Here is a 15,127-nt window from a genome sequence, read left to right as displayed (position 1 = left end):
TCAGCAGTAGTGTGTACCATTTGCAAGATGCACTGCAGAAATTCACCAAAGTTCCTCAGACAGCACCTTCCGAACCCACATCCATATCTATCTAGAAGGATAAGGGTAACAGATATATGGGAACACCAGCACCTTCAAGTTCTTCTCCAAGCCACTCGCCATTGAACTTGGAAATCCATCACTGTTCCTTCACTGTTGCTGGGTCAAATCCTGGAATTCCCTCCCTAAGGGCATTGAGAGTCAACCCACAGCCAGTGGACTGCAGCTCACCACCACCTTTTCAAGGGCAACTCGGTACAAGCAATAAATGCTAGCCAGCCAGCAACATCCATATCCCATAAAGAAGTTTTTAAAATGTATTTACAATATATTACTGGATTGGGAAAGGGGAGTGTATCTACTACAGCCAGGTTTGCAGATGATACAAAAATAATACAAAGGCAGGTGGTGAGGTTCACTGAGTCTGCTGAAGGATATAGGCAGGTTAAGAGGGCAAACTAATTAAAATAATATGGGAGATAATGCACGTTCGCAGGACAAATAGAGGAACTGTTATTAAAATGGGAAAAAAAATTAAATAGCTACAATACAGAAAACTAAGGTGGCAGCTCATTGGTTCAGTGGTTAGCCCTGCTGCCTCACAGTGCCAGGGACCCAGGTTTGAATTCAGCCTCAGGTGACTGTGTGGAGTTTGCACACACTCCCCGTGTCTGCATGGGTTTCCTCCGGGTGCTCCGGTTTCCTCCCACAATCCAAAGATGTGCAGGTCAGGTGAATTGGTCGTGCTAAATTGTCAATAGTGTTCAGGGATATGTAGGTGCATTAGTCAGGGGTAAATATAGGGTAAGGGAATGGGTCTCAATGGGTTACTTGTCAGAAGGTTGGTGTGGACTTGTTAGGCCAAAGGGACTGTTTCAACACTGTAAGGATTCTAAGAAAATTATATCTCCTATGTTCACATCCACATCATTCATATAAATGACGAAAAGTAATGGACCCAGCACCGATCCTTGTGGCACTCCACTAGCTACAGGCCTTCAGTCTGAAAAGCAAACATTCCCCATCACCACCCTCTGTCTTCTACCTTCAAGTCAGTTCTGTATCCAAATGGCTAGTCCTCCCTGCACTCCTTCAGATCTAACCTTGCTAACCAGTCTCCCATGAGGAACCTTATCAAATGCCTTACCAAAGTTCATATAGATCATGTCCACCTCTCCTTTTTGTTACTTCTCCAAAAAACTCAATCCAGTTCGTGAGACATGATTTCCCATGCACAAAGCCATTCTGACTATCTCTAATCAGTCCGTGCTTTTCCAAATACCTGTAAATCCTGTCCCTCAGGATTCCCTCCAATCACTTGCCCACGACCAATGTCAAGCTCACCGGTCGATACTTCCCTGGATTTCATCTCCACCTTTCTTAAATAGTGGCACCATGTTAGCCAACCTACAGTCTTACAACACCTCACCTGTGACCTTCAATGATACAAATATCTCAGCAAGGGGCCCAGCACTCACTTCCCTAACTTCCCACAGAGTTTGAGTACTCCTGATCAGGTCCTGGGGATTTATCCACTTTTATGTGTATCAAGACATCCAGCACCTCCTCCTCTGTAATTTGGAAATCTATTTCCCCACATTCTATATCTTCCATGTCCTTCTCCACAGTGAACACTGATGCAAAATACTTCGTACTCGCTTAGTATCTCCCCCATCGCCTACGGCTCCACACATAGGCTGCCTTGCTGATCTTTCAGAGCTGAAAAATGTGTTGCTGGAAAAGCGCAGCAGGCCAGGCAACATCCAAGGAGCAGGCGAATCGACGTTTCAGGCATAAGCCCTTCTTCAGGAAGGCTTATGCCCGAAATGTCGATTCTCCTGCTCCTTGGATACTGCCTGACCTGTTGCGCTTTTCCAGCAACATATTTTTCAGTTCTGATCTCCAACATCTGCAGTCCTCACTTTCTCCTTGCTGATCTTTCAGGGCCTATTTACTCCCTAATTACCTTTTTGTCTTTAATGTATTTATAAACACCCTTTCAGGTCTCCTTAACCCTATTTGCCAAAGCTATCTCATGTCCCCTTTTTGCTCTCCTGATTTCCCATTTAAGTATACTCCTATTGCCTTTATACTCTTCTCAGGATTCACTCACTCTCTCCTGTCTATACCCGACATATGCTTCCTTCTTTTTCTTGACTAAAACCTCAATGTCTCTAGTCATCCACCATTCCCTACACCTACCAGCCTTCCCTTTTGCCCTAACAGGAATATACCATCTCTGGACTCTCATTATCTCATTTTTGAAGAAGGCTTCCCATTTTCCAGCCATCCCTTTACCCACGAACAGCTGTCCCCAATCAGCTTTTGAAAGTTCTTGCCTAATACCATCAAAATTAGCCTTCCTCCAATTTAGAACTTCAACTTTTAGATCTGGTCTCTCCTTTTCCATCACAATTTTAAAATTAAATCCATGCCGAACATTATCCCAAACTAAAGTAGCCCCACCTGCCCACATCCCTCCAAACCTATCCTATTCATGCCCTTATCTAAATGTTTTTTAAACATTTTAGTTGTACCCTCATCTACGACTTCCTCAGGAAGTTCATTCCACATGTGAATCACTGTCTGTGTGAAAGAATTATCCCTTTTTTTAAATGTTTCTCCTCTCACCTTAAAAACGTGCCCCCTAGTCTTGAAATTCCCCCAACCTAGGGAAAAGATAATTCCACTACACCCAAAAAGTTAATTTATCCAACTAACATGGAGGCAAGGATTAAATTCTACAGTCTATCCCCAATTAGATACCATGGCCAGTTTGAGATTAAGGGTCAGAGTTCAGTCAATGAGGCATTTATCAGAAAACGTCATGACTTTACAATCTTGTCTCTGTTCCAGATAGGCCAAACTACCTTATTTTCATGTCAAGGTGATGAGCATGTCCATTCTTGGAGTTCAGTCGAGCATTCATCATGAGGCCATTGGGGGTGGGGTGGAAAGGTAATCAAAATGTCTAGCAAGCTCATCAGTTTATTTCAACTGATACAATTGCAATATGGTCTCACGTTGAATGTTTGACCAAAACTAGGAAAACATGAATGGGGTGGGAAATCCATAATTGAGTCCCTCTCTGCCATTTTTCATGCTCTTCCACCTTCCAACTGCTACAAAATCTCAGCCTAAGATCTCAGGCTAATTAGCATTGTTGTGTACGATCTGTCAGAACCTTCTTTGTATGGGTTGCCCATACATTAAAGATGTACGGCCTTTTGTCTTTCTAGTAGCCAAAGGGTAAGCTCAGAGGCAGGATTAAGGCTAGCAGCAGTCACCAGGTGGAGGGGGGAAGGGTTAAAAACAAGTTCTCTTGCCCTCTCTTTCTCCTTTAGAAATTTTTACTTTAATTTAAAATTTGAGAATGGTTCATAGTTGCTGGTTAAACTGTAGAAGATGAAAATAAACACTCTTACTGTGAACCTGTAAAATAGGAGTTATGGTGTTACATTCTTCATTTATATGTGTACTAGACTCATAAGAGTGTTAAACAGCGGCCAGTAGGTGTGTGAAAAAAAGGCCAAACCCACTTTTGGGTTGGCACTTTCTGGGCGTTCTTGAGATGCAGAACATTAATCTGCAAATTTAATGCAAGCAAGAAAAACTATAATTCTAATTTTCAATCACAATACTTAAATGATTAATTTGGATTTAATTACAGTCTGATGTAGAAGACAATGTTTACAGACTCAAAATCCTTCCAAAAATGGAATTCAACTTATAAAGCACATATAAAATGTGAATCGCTGGTATGGTGCTCACTATTTACGTGTGTGGAAAAATACAGTAATTCATACTACATTAAGATGACTTGGTGTATCAAATGAATTACTCCTACTACTCCTACAAAGTTACCTTTAAACAGAATTAAAACATTTTAAAACCCAACAAATTCATTGTCTTCAGCATTCTAGTCAAGAGTTCATTGAATTCATTCTGAGACATGATTGAATATGGTATCATCATAAATATCCCATTTTGGATCAGACATTACACTTTTGGTTTCATAATCATCCCTCCATAACAAATCACCTTTCCTTCCATTCATTGTGTTGGATAATCAACATTTTTTTGAGCAATTTGATGACCACAATCTGATAGCAAAACCACACAGAACAAAAGTAGGGCAGTATCCAGTCATGGTGATTTTTTTCTCTCTCTCTGTCAAACATCCAGCGATCCCGTGTGACATAAGTATTTTTTTGAATGGCTTGTTGAGGCACACATCCCACCCATGGACTTTCGACCCTTAGTATAACTGCAATGTGGAACTTATTTCTTCACCAGTGCTTCTAGGTCCCAATGGTTATGTGAGATCAGAACATGTTCCACAGAAATAATATTTTTTTTTGCATTGACCATCAGAATGCCGATATTACACATAATTCCACAACTTCATGTAAACATCCATGTAAACATCGACCATCAGAATGCCTATACTACACATTATAATTCCACAACTTCACTCCTCAACCGTGAAAACATTGTCATGGATGTGCACTAAACTCTCGCGGGGTATGTGATTTTTGGCATGATTTTACACTGGAAATTATTGAACCCCCTCATTTTGTTCCAGTGTCCATGCAGGGTGGTGCCACCACAAGTCATGTCTTGGTCCACTTCAGAGTTCAGTTCCTGGCCACAACAAAATTCTTGAGTGTTTCCTCTATGTTGCCAATGTCACAATATAGGTCCTGATGTTTTTGTCTGATAATGGATTACTGAAAATTGATGCTTATGGCTTCTGTTTGAACTCAGTCTTCAGCAACATGACTACACCAACAACTTGTTCCTCTGAAATCTTTGCTGGATGCAGGATTTAAATTTGGTCCATTTATGTATGTAAATATGCATTGCATATGCATCCAAGGGAGAGGTGATGACCTAGTGGTATTATCACCGGACTATTAATCCAGAAACTCAGCTAATATTCTGAAAACTGGGGCTTGAATCCTGCCACAATAGATGGTGGAATTTGAGTTTATTGGGTGGGATGGTGGCTCAGTGTTTAGCACTGCTGCCTCACAGCTCCAGGCACCTGGGTTTGATTCCGGCCTCAGGTGTCTGTGTGGAGTTTGCATATCTCCCTGTGTCTGCGTGGGTTTCTTCCAGTGCTCCAGTTTCCTTCCACAGTCACAAAGATGTGTAGGTTAGGTGAATTGGCCGTGCTAAATTGCCCATAGTGTTCAGGGATGTGTAAGTTAGGTGCATTGGTCAGGGGTAAACATAAAATAATAGGGTAAGGGAATAGGTCTGGGTGGGCTACCTTTTGGAGGGTCGGTTTGGACTTGTTGGGCCAAAGGGCCTGTTTCCATACTGTAGGGAATCTAATCTAATCTAATTTCCAGTGACATTGCAAGCAATCTGACAATTCTGAAATCAGACCAGCAATTCATCCCTGTTGTCACATTGTATTTGGTGTTTAGCATTTCTTCATGACAGATTCCTTCTCCTTCCATCCTCACACTTGCACAGACAATTATTTTCTTTCACAAAAGCAAATTTGTTTCTTTGTTTCATCTATTGGATGTGGGCATTGTTGACTGTGCTAGCACCTGTTGCCCATACCTAATTGTCCTGGAGAAGATGATGATGTGCTTCTTGAAGTGTTGCACTCTGGGGTGTAGGCACACCCGCAATGCTGTTACAAATGGAGTTCCAGGATTTTGACCCAGTGATAGTGAAGAAACAGCAATATATTTCCTAGCCACTTTGGTAAGCAGCTTGGAGGGGAACTTGCAAATAATTGCACTCCTAAGCATCTGCCAACCCTCTCCATGTGGCTGATAGAGGTCAAGCATTGGACGATGCCTTTTAAGGATGTTTGACAAATTTCTGTAGTGCATCGTGTAGATAGTACACCCTGCTGAAACTGTACATCCTAATTGGAGGGAGTGAATGTTTGTGGATACGGTGCCAATCAAGCAGATTGCTTTGCCTGGATGGTGTCAAGCTTTTTGAGAGTTGTTGGAATTGCATTCATCCAGGGAAGTAGGGAGTATTCCATCATTCTCCTCACTTAGGCCTTGATAATGATGACCAGGCTTTACAGGAGGCAAGTTACTTGCTGCAGAACCCTGGTCCTGTATTTGTATAGCTAGTCCAGTTCCTGCTTTTTGAGTACAAGACATTCCTGGGCTATTTTCCACATTGTTGGGCAGATGCCAATGTTGTAGCTATACTGGGAGGACATTTGCTCACATCATGACGAGTTCTGGAGCATGAATCTTCAGAACTATTGCTGGAATATTTGCAGGGCCCATTGCCTTTGCAGTAACTCCAGTCATTTCTTGTGTTGACATGGAATGAATCAAATTGGCTAAAGACTGTTTTCTGTATTGCTTGTGACCTCATGAGGCAGCCAAGGTGGATCATCTGCTCTGCACTTCTGGCTAAAGATTGTTGCAAATGCTCACCTCTTCCAATCTTGGCATTACTCCACAGACATTATTAAGAGGACCTTACAGGATCAACAGGACTGAGTTTGCCATTCTCATTTCCAGTGCCAAAGTCAATGCAAGTGCTCCATCCTGTTTCATTCCTTTGAGATTTTGTAGCAATGCGATACACCTAATAATCTTACCAGACAATTTCAAAGGAAATTAGGAGTCAACCACATTAGGCCAGACCAGGATAGGATGGAAGACTTCCTTCTTTAAAGGATGTTAGTGAACCAGATGGATCTTAACTACAATCAAAAACACTTTCACGCTCATCGGTGGACTTTTTATTCACAGTTGTATTTTGATGAGTGAGCAAATGTTTCGACTTTTAGCTTGGAACCAGCATCATCCTTCATTAGTTTTATTGGAAGTCTAATGCTGTTTCAACATTTGTCACATATGCTGTGCTTTGCAAGACACCTCAGGTTGCCTGATTGTATTTGGATGCAATGTGTTAGTAAATAAAATATGTACTTATGGCATGAAAACTTGAGGCTAACTGCTTAAATTAGCTTAACATATTATAAATAAAAATTGGATCAATTTATATGCTAAATGTAAAGATATGATTTTTAGGACTGGAAGAACAGGGTTACCTTTTTTGTCTTTAATTATTCATGGGATAAGGGCGTCACTGGCTAGGCAGTATTTATTGTCTATCCCTAATTGCCCAGAGGGCAGTTAAGAATCAATCACATTGCTCTGAGTCTGTAGTCACATGTAGGTCAGACCAGGTAAGGATGGTAGTTTCCTTCCCTAAGGGATATTAATGAACCAGATGGGTTTTTCCTGACAATTGATAACAGATTTGTGGTCATCATTAGACTCTTAATTTCTATTGAATTTGTTATTAAGTTCAAATTCCACTACCTGCCATGGCAGGATTCAAACCCAGGTCTCCGAATGAACAGTCCAGTGATAATACCACCAAGCCATCACCTCCCCCATATGCCGTGTCAACTTATACTTTGTAATCTATGGTACTCAAGTTATGCTAAGGTTTCTTAATAAAAAGTAATTTATTGTTTCTCAGGTATGATATGGACAGAATGCAAAGAATTGTGGGAAGAAGGCCCCAAAGAATATGTCATGCATCTGTGGAACATTCTAGATTTTGGGATGTTGTCTATCTTTGTTGCCTCATTCACTGCAAGATTTATGGCATTTCTAAAGGCTTCTGAAGCACAACAGTATGTAGATATGTATGTAAAGGCCAGTGATCTCTCCAAGGCATCACTTCCTCCAGAGGTTGAATACTTCACTTACGGTAAGTTGAATTTCTGGTTTATTTTTATTTGCTGTTCTCCATTAGCATGGAGTGTTGTAAAATGCTCCACTTCAAAATTTTTGATTCCCCTGAAAAATCAGATAAAGAAAATACTCCCTATGACTCCATTTTAATTTGCTCCACATTAATTTTTAAAGTAAATTCTGTCTGACTCCAGAGAACATACATGTGAGTAGGATGCCACCTTGTGGTGGTATCTATCAAAGATTCATTAACAAGGACTCCATTTGGTAACATTAAAGTCCAGCTTCAAGTTTCAGCTGCTACGAAGATTTGTCATTAAATGTCCGAACAGAATCATTAAAAATAATTCAAAGAAGAGCAAATGGATCTCCTACAATGCACCAGAATGTTCAGTCAATTAAGTAAAGATTAAAAATTACATTTTCTACAGACAGCCTCTGAAACAAACTCTTCAAGGAACTTCATTGACTGTTCTTTGAAAGCAAGAAAGTTTCCTGGTCCCACAAGCCCTTTCAATTTTTCAAAATAGCCCAAAGACATTGGAATTTACAGATTACTCATAAAGTACGATTTTGAAATGGCATCCGCACTGGTTCCCAATCTTGCAGGCATTTGAAATTCCAGGTTTATGAAGCAAATAGTATAGAAATTGTATACCAGGAAATTTACTTGCAAATAACAAGGGTGCATAGATTCAAACTAGTAAAAGCTAACCTTAGTATTATAATCTGGAAAGCCAGTTGGATGAAGAACAGAACTGGATCAAATTTTATGCACTTTTATAAACATCGACTTATACACTTACACATTGCAAGCATTAACCTCTTAACTCAAATGCTAGTTTCAGTTTTTGTTTTACTAACCTGTAAGATATTACCTCATTCTTATCTAGTGGTTATTAATAAAGTATATTTACATTTTGAATGCAGCTTTAAATGTGTTTAAATCATGTACTTTTTCCAATCTAACAACACGAATTCTGTAAAATTTGACCAATAATCCTACGAGAAAGGAATCGAGCTCCTTGCATTTGAAAATGAGAGGAAAAGTAAAATGGAAAAGAACTGTGTCTTTTCAATTATTGGCCATGTCTTACTACTTTTGATTCATAGTGAAAATGCCACAACAGAGTGATGAAAAACACAATAATAATTGAAAAAAGTGTGTGCATTCTGCAAAACTTATTGTTGCTTGATCAGACAGTCTGAGACACTAATCTGTTAGATTTTCTTCTTCTGCTTTGTTAGACGATTTCCTGATTATTTTCAGTCAGCTTGGACACAGACTGTTGGAAAATTTGAGAATCACAGGAAAGACCCATTTCATCACAAAGTCACACACTTACCACCTCAGCCATTATGTTCATAAAATTTAATTACTAAATTTATTAGTGTGTTTGAAGTAAGACAAAAACACAACTTCATGAAGTGTAGTGGCAGTACACAACATAGCTCAACAAATAAAAGACTATCTCTAACTCAATGAATTATCATTATCAATATTTTGTAAATTAAGAAAGTTTCTTTCATAAACAAGTATAGAGAAAAACAATACTGGTTTAATATAAAAAGAAATGTATTCAGAAACATGTTTATATTGGTATTAACCATTTCCACATTAGTATTGGGAGATTTCCACATTAGTATTGGCCCGGAAGGAATGTCACTAAGATAGTAATCAAATCACATCCATGCTCATTGGACACGGATGTAAATCCTACCAGATCAGCTTGTGGAATTGAATGAATCTAGTCTTGGTAAAGATGACCATGACAATTATCATTAAACAATCTAGTTCACTAATGTCCATTAGGAAAGGGGATTTGTCATTCTGATCTGCATTAGCCCCAGACCTATCTCAGTGCGGTTGACTTTTAATTGCCCACTGAAATGGCCGAGCAAGTCACTCAATTTAAGGGCAATTATGGATGTGGAACAAAAGGCTGACCTTGCCAGCAACTCCCACATCCCATGAAAAAAGTAAGAAAAATGGAAATGGAAAGTATTGTGTACAGTGGCATATCTTTGTTTTATCTACATTTTTATTTCTTTATCAGCTCAAGGTTTATTTCTCAGAAGATATGTGTTTTCTCCCTCACTTTCTCCCAGCTAGGAACAAGTGGCTTCCATCTGATCCACAAATTATATCAGAAGGACTTTATGCTATTGCTATTGTGTTAAGTTTCTCCCGAATTGCTTACATTCTACCAGCAAATGAAAGCTTTGGTCCACTGCAGATTTCCCTTGGAAGGACGGTGAAAGATATTTTCAAGTTCATGGTCATATTCATTATGGTGTTTGTTGCATTCATGATTGGAATGTTCAACCTTTATTCTTACTATCTTGGAGCAAAGTATAATCCAGCCTTTACAACGTAAGTAAATGCATAAATCATAATATAGTTATTAATTTTTTATATAGTAAGAGTAAATTTTATGCAATGATTTGATAAACACTGGCATAAACTTTTTAAGCAATTTCCAATGCAAAATTTGTTCCACAAATAAAATGACAATGGAATCCCACTAGTCTTTTTTAAATATTCAAGCATGTTGTTCATTATATACTGTACTGGTATTCATTAAACCACATATGTAAGTATGATTTATTGCATAAATAACCATTTTGTACACACTAGCAAGCATAACAAAAAAAATCCACAATCAAAGTTTCAAACAGATCATAACTCAAATAAAAGCTGAAAGAACTGCCCATGCAGTAAATCAGAAACAAAAATAGAAATTGCTGGCAAAGCTCAGCAGGTCTGGCAGCATCTGTGCAGAGAAATCAGAGTTAACATTTTGGGTCAAGTGACCCTTCCGCAGCTGATAACTCTTGTTCAGTGTGAAGATAGGGAAGATCACATCCCTCTATCTCCCACTGACATTAGTAAATACCAACACTACATTGAAGAGAAAATGTTTCAAAACTTTACTGGACATATTATTAATCATGTACCTGGGGAAAAAAAAGTCTAATTATTACAATATCAATTAGAAATAGGAAAATATTGAACAAGAATTCAGCTTCTTAAGGCTTTTAACAGCTTATTCTGGCATCCTCCAAGAAAACATTGTGCACAGTTTCTCTATGTACCACAACTCTAGACTGCTGATCTAACTTTGTACAATCATTAGATCTCATTCATCTTGTTTCCTTATTTGGTCTTTTCCATAGTTCTAGCAGCTGAGGGGATATCATGGTCAACACAAGAATTAACTTGCTTCACAAAAACTTCACCATCTCCCTCTGCAACTAACATTTTAATCCTCAGTCAGTCACATTTAGAACTTAACATTCATTCAGATCTTTATACTGGGAATCCATTGCACACAACTATCATTCTGTGAAAAATTGCTTTTAATTTAAAGTTGTTTTAGCTAACTCTTAAGTTGATGCTCACTGTCAATGTAAAATGATTAACATCTAAAATATAATTTACAAAATTTTAATAATCTTTGATTTTCTCATTGAAAGTACATAAATTAATGTCTTTTTTTCAACACATAAGGTAGAACTTTCCCATTTTCAGTTAAAATGTTTTGTTGAGTGAGATTCTCAGTCCACCATGATTCGCAGAAAATTTTTTTCCACTTTTCGTCTTATTAGTTATGCAGCCAGGCTCATGAGCACCTTCCTCGGGGAACTGTGCAGTCAGAGAACTGGAAGTGCTTACCACTTTCACAATCTTTCAGCTTTCCTGCCTCTGATATCATATTTAAAGCTGAGCTGCACACTACTTCAGACACAGCTGCCCCTCACACTACGTTGCTTAACCATTCTCACCATCAGCCAGAGGAAAGGCAAGCTAGCTCTTGCTTTGCAGCCAGGGATATGGAGGTATGGTGGATGTATGGTGGAGAGGAGGAGACTCCTCCTGCTGCTGGCTGCCACAGCAGACCATATCATCAGACCAGACCAACCCAGATACCAATTGCTGGGTCAATGCTCTGTTCTGCATGAAGTAGGAGACTCAGAGTGCAAGAAGGTCAGCGATCTTCTGCACTCCACAAAGAGATAATGCCACAACTGTCTCTTTGCTAAACATGCTAGGAGCAAGCCAACACTCAGACTCTGCTGCTGCAAACACCTTTCACGAAGACTCATGGGCTGCAGCTTGCTTTATTGGATGCATCATGTCCACTCAACAACTCTCATCCACTTCATCCTCCCACTAACCCTTTCTGTCCTCTGTGCTTCCATTCACTCACTGGAGACACACCACCACCTCGCCTGCACATGAATCATCACAAGTTAGTGAATTTTGAGAAGATTTAGAGCTTAGGTTGAGGCTCCAGATGTAAGTTTGCTCGCTGAGCTGGAAGTTTGTTTTCAGACATTTCGTCACCATATTAAGTAACATCTTCAGTGAGCCTCCGGATGAAGTGCTGGTGGCATGGCCTGCTTTCTATTTATGTGTTTAGGTTTCCTAGGGTAGGTGATGTCATTTCCTGTGGTGATGTCACTTATTGTTCTTTTTCTCTGGGTGCTGGTAAATGTGATCCAAGTCAGTGTGTTTATTGATAGAGTTCCAGTTGGAATCCCATGCTTCCAGGAATTCTCATGCATGTCTCTGTTTAGCTTGTCCTAGTATGGATGTGTTGTCCCAATCGAAGTGGTATCCTTCCTCATCTGTATATAAGGATACTAGTGAGAGTGGGTCATGTCTTTTTGTGGCTAGTTGGTGTTCATGTATCCTGGTGAACTAGTTTTCTGCCTGTTGGTGAACTAGTTTACTGCCTGTTTGTCCAATGTAGTGTTTGTTACAGTTCTTGCAAGATATTTTGTAAATGACATTATTTTGCTTGTTGTCTGTATATGGTCTTTCAAGTTCATTAGCTGCTGTTTTAGTGTGTTGGTGGATTTGTGGCCTACCCAGATGCCAAGAGGTCTGAGTCATCTGGCAGTCATTTCCGAGATGTCTTTGATGTAGGGGAGAGTGGCTAGGGTTTCTGGATGTGTTTTGTCTGCTTTTTGAGGTTTATTGCTGAGAAATCAGCGGACTGTGTTCATTGGGTACCTGCTCTTTTTGAATAGACTGGATACGTGACTTTCCTCTGCTCTGCGTAGTTCCTCTGTGCTGCAGTATGTGGTGGCTCATTGAAATAACGTTCTAATGTAGCTTCCATTGTGGGTGTTTGGATGATTGCTTCAGTATTTGGTCAGTATGTGTAGTTTTCCTAACACTACACACACTGACCAAATACTGAACTACAGAAGCAATCATTCCAACACCCACAAAGGAATCTGCATTCGAACATTATTTCAAAAAGCCATGACACACTGCAACACAGAGGAACTATGCAGAGCAGAGGAAAATCACTATAAGGTGTATTCAAAAAGAATAGGTACTGAATGAACACAGTCCGCCGATTTCTCAGCAACAAGCCCCAACAAGCAGACAAAACACATTCAGAAACCCTAGCCACTCTCCCCTACCTCAAAGACATCTCTGAAGTGACTGCCAGGTGACTCAGACCTCTTGGCATCATAGTAGCCCACAAACCCACCATGACACTAAAACAGCAGATAATGAACTTGAAAGACCCTAGAGAGACAACAAACAAAACTAATGTCATTTACAAAATATCTTGCAAGAACTGTAAAAAACACTACATTGGACAAACAGGCAGAAAACTAGCCACCAGGATACATGAACATCAACTAGCCACAAAAAGACATAACCCACTCTCACTAGTATCCTTACATACAGATGAGGAAGGACACCACTTCAAATGGGACAACACATCCATCCTAGGACAAGCCAAACAGAGACTTGCACGAGAATTCCTTGAAGCATGGGATTCCAACCAGAACTCTATCAACAAACACATTGACTTGAATCATATTTACCAGCACCCAAAGAAAAAGAACAGCAAATGACATCACCGCAGTAAATGACGTACCACAGGAAATGACATCACCTACCCAAGGAAACCTAAACACATAAATAGAAAGCAGGCCATGCAACCAGCGCTTCATCTGGAGGCTCACTGATGATGTTAACTAGTCTGGTGACAAAACGTCTGGAAAAGAACCTTCCAGTTCAGCGAGCAAACCTACATCCAGATCATCACAAATGCCAAAAGGCCCAACACTAACAAATGGATGGTGGACAAAGGCTTCTCACTCCCTTAAGGGGAAAATTGTGGACCTGGCTGTGGATGAACACAACTGGGGGGAATGAAGAGACCTCAACGGGCAACCAACCTAGCCCAATAAGTCCGACTCCCATTACCACTAATGCTAACGCATTCATAATTTGCACAAGCTTTTATTCATCTTAAGCAACTAATTCTTAATTTTCTCTAATGCAGGCTCTATCTTTGAAACAAATTCTCAACGTTTGTCCATTCTCACCATTTTTTCACACCTCTCTCATCAATGCTTGCACTACACCAGAGATGGGAAAATTTCACCCATGGTGTCCAAGATCTGAAATTGCAGTTTCATTCTTCTTTGAAATATTTCCAAATGACCATTGCATTTTCATAAGATTCCAAGTGTACATTTAGAAATATTCTCTGCCATGTCAGATTATTAAAAATTAAGATGTAAAGGATTATTGAACAACTCTGTAAATATGACGTTATTAAAATTAAAGAAATGTGTGTTTGAATAAAAATACAAATAAAGAGCATTTCCACTTCTCCTGAGTAGATAAGCTTTTGTAACAAGCTAAGGTAGGCCATTGGCTTAGACAATAGAAAATAGACAGTAGGTGCAGGAGTAGGGCATTCTGCCCTTCGAGACTGCACCACCATTCAATATGATCATGGCTGATCATCCTTAATCAGTATCCTGTTCCTGCCTTATCTCCATAACCCTTGATTCCATATCCTTGAGAGCTCTATCCAACTCTTTCTTAAATGAATCCAGAGACTGAGCCTCTACTGCCTTCTGGGGCAGAGCATGCCACACAGCCACCACTCTCTGGGTGAAGAAGTTTCTCCTCATCTCTGTCCTAAATGGTCTACCCCATATTTTTAAGCTGTGTCCTCTGGTTCGGCACTCACCCATCAGCGGAAATATGTTCAATCCTTTAATAATCTTATATGTCTCAATCAGATCCCCTCTCAGTCTTCTAAACTCAAGGGTATACAAGCCCAGTTGCTCCAGTCTTTCAGTGTAAGGTAATCCCGCAATTCCAGGAATTGACCTCGTGACCCTACGCACTCCCTCAATAGATAGAATGTCTTTCCTCAAATTTGGAGACCAGAACTGCACACAGTAAACCAGGTGTGGTCTCACCAGGGCCCTGTACAGCTGCAAAAGAACCTCTTTGCTTCTATACTCAATCCCTCTTGTTATGAAGGCCAGCATGCTATTAGCCTTCTTCACTACCTGCTGTACCTGGATGCTTACCTTCATTCACTGGTGTACAA

General features: G+C 39.8%; 1 protein-coding gene across 1 annotated transcript in view; it reads left to right on the top strand.

The window, feature by feature from the left end:
• The window catches only part of LOC140492060 (short transient receptor potential channel 7), a 151,576-nt gene that overhangs the window by 112,911 nt on the left and 23,538 nt on the right, over positions 1-15,127 (top strand). Inside the window, exons 6-7 of the mRNA XM_072590725.1 lie at positions 7,525-7,758; positions 9,852-10,116. Coding sequence (XP_072446826.1) covers positions 7,525-7,758; positions 9,852-10,116 — 499 coding nt within the window. The remainder of the gene's footprint in view (positions 1-7,524; positions 7,759-9,851; positions 10,117-15,127) is intronic.

This window comes from Chiloscyllium punctatum, chromosome 20 (genome assembly GCF_047496795.1).
Source record: "Chiloscyllium punctatum isolate Juve2018m chromosome 20, sChiPun1.3, whole genome shotgun sequence".
Taxonomy (NCBI): Eukaryota; Metazoa; Chordata; class Chondrichthyes; order Orectolobiformes; family Hemiscylliidae; genus Chiloscyllium; species Chiloscyllium punctatum.
The sequence above is the reverse complement of the archived record's forward strand: the minus strand, read 5'-3'. Positions and strand labels throughout refer to the sequence as shown.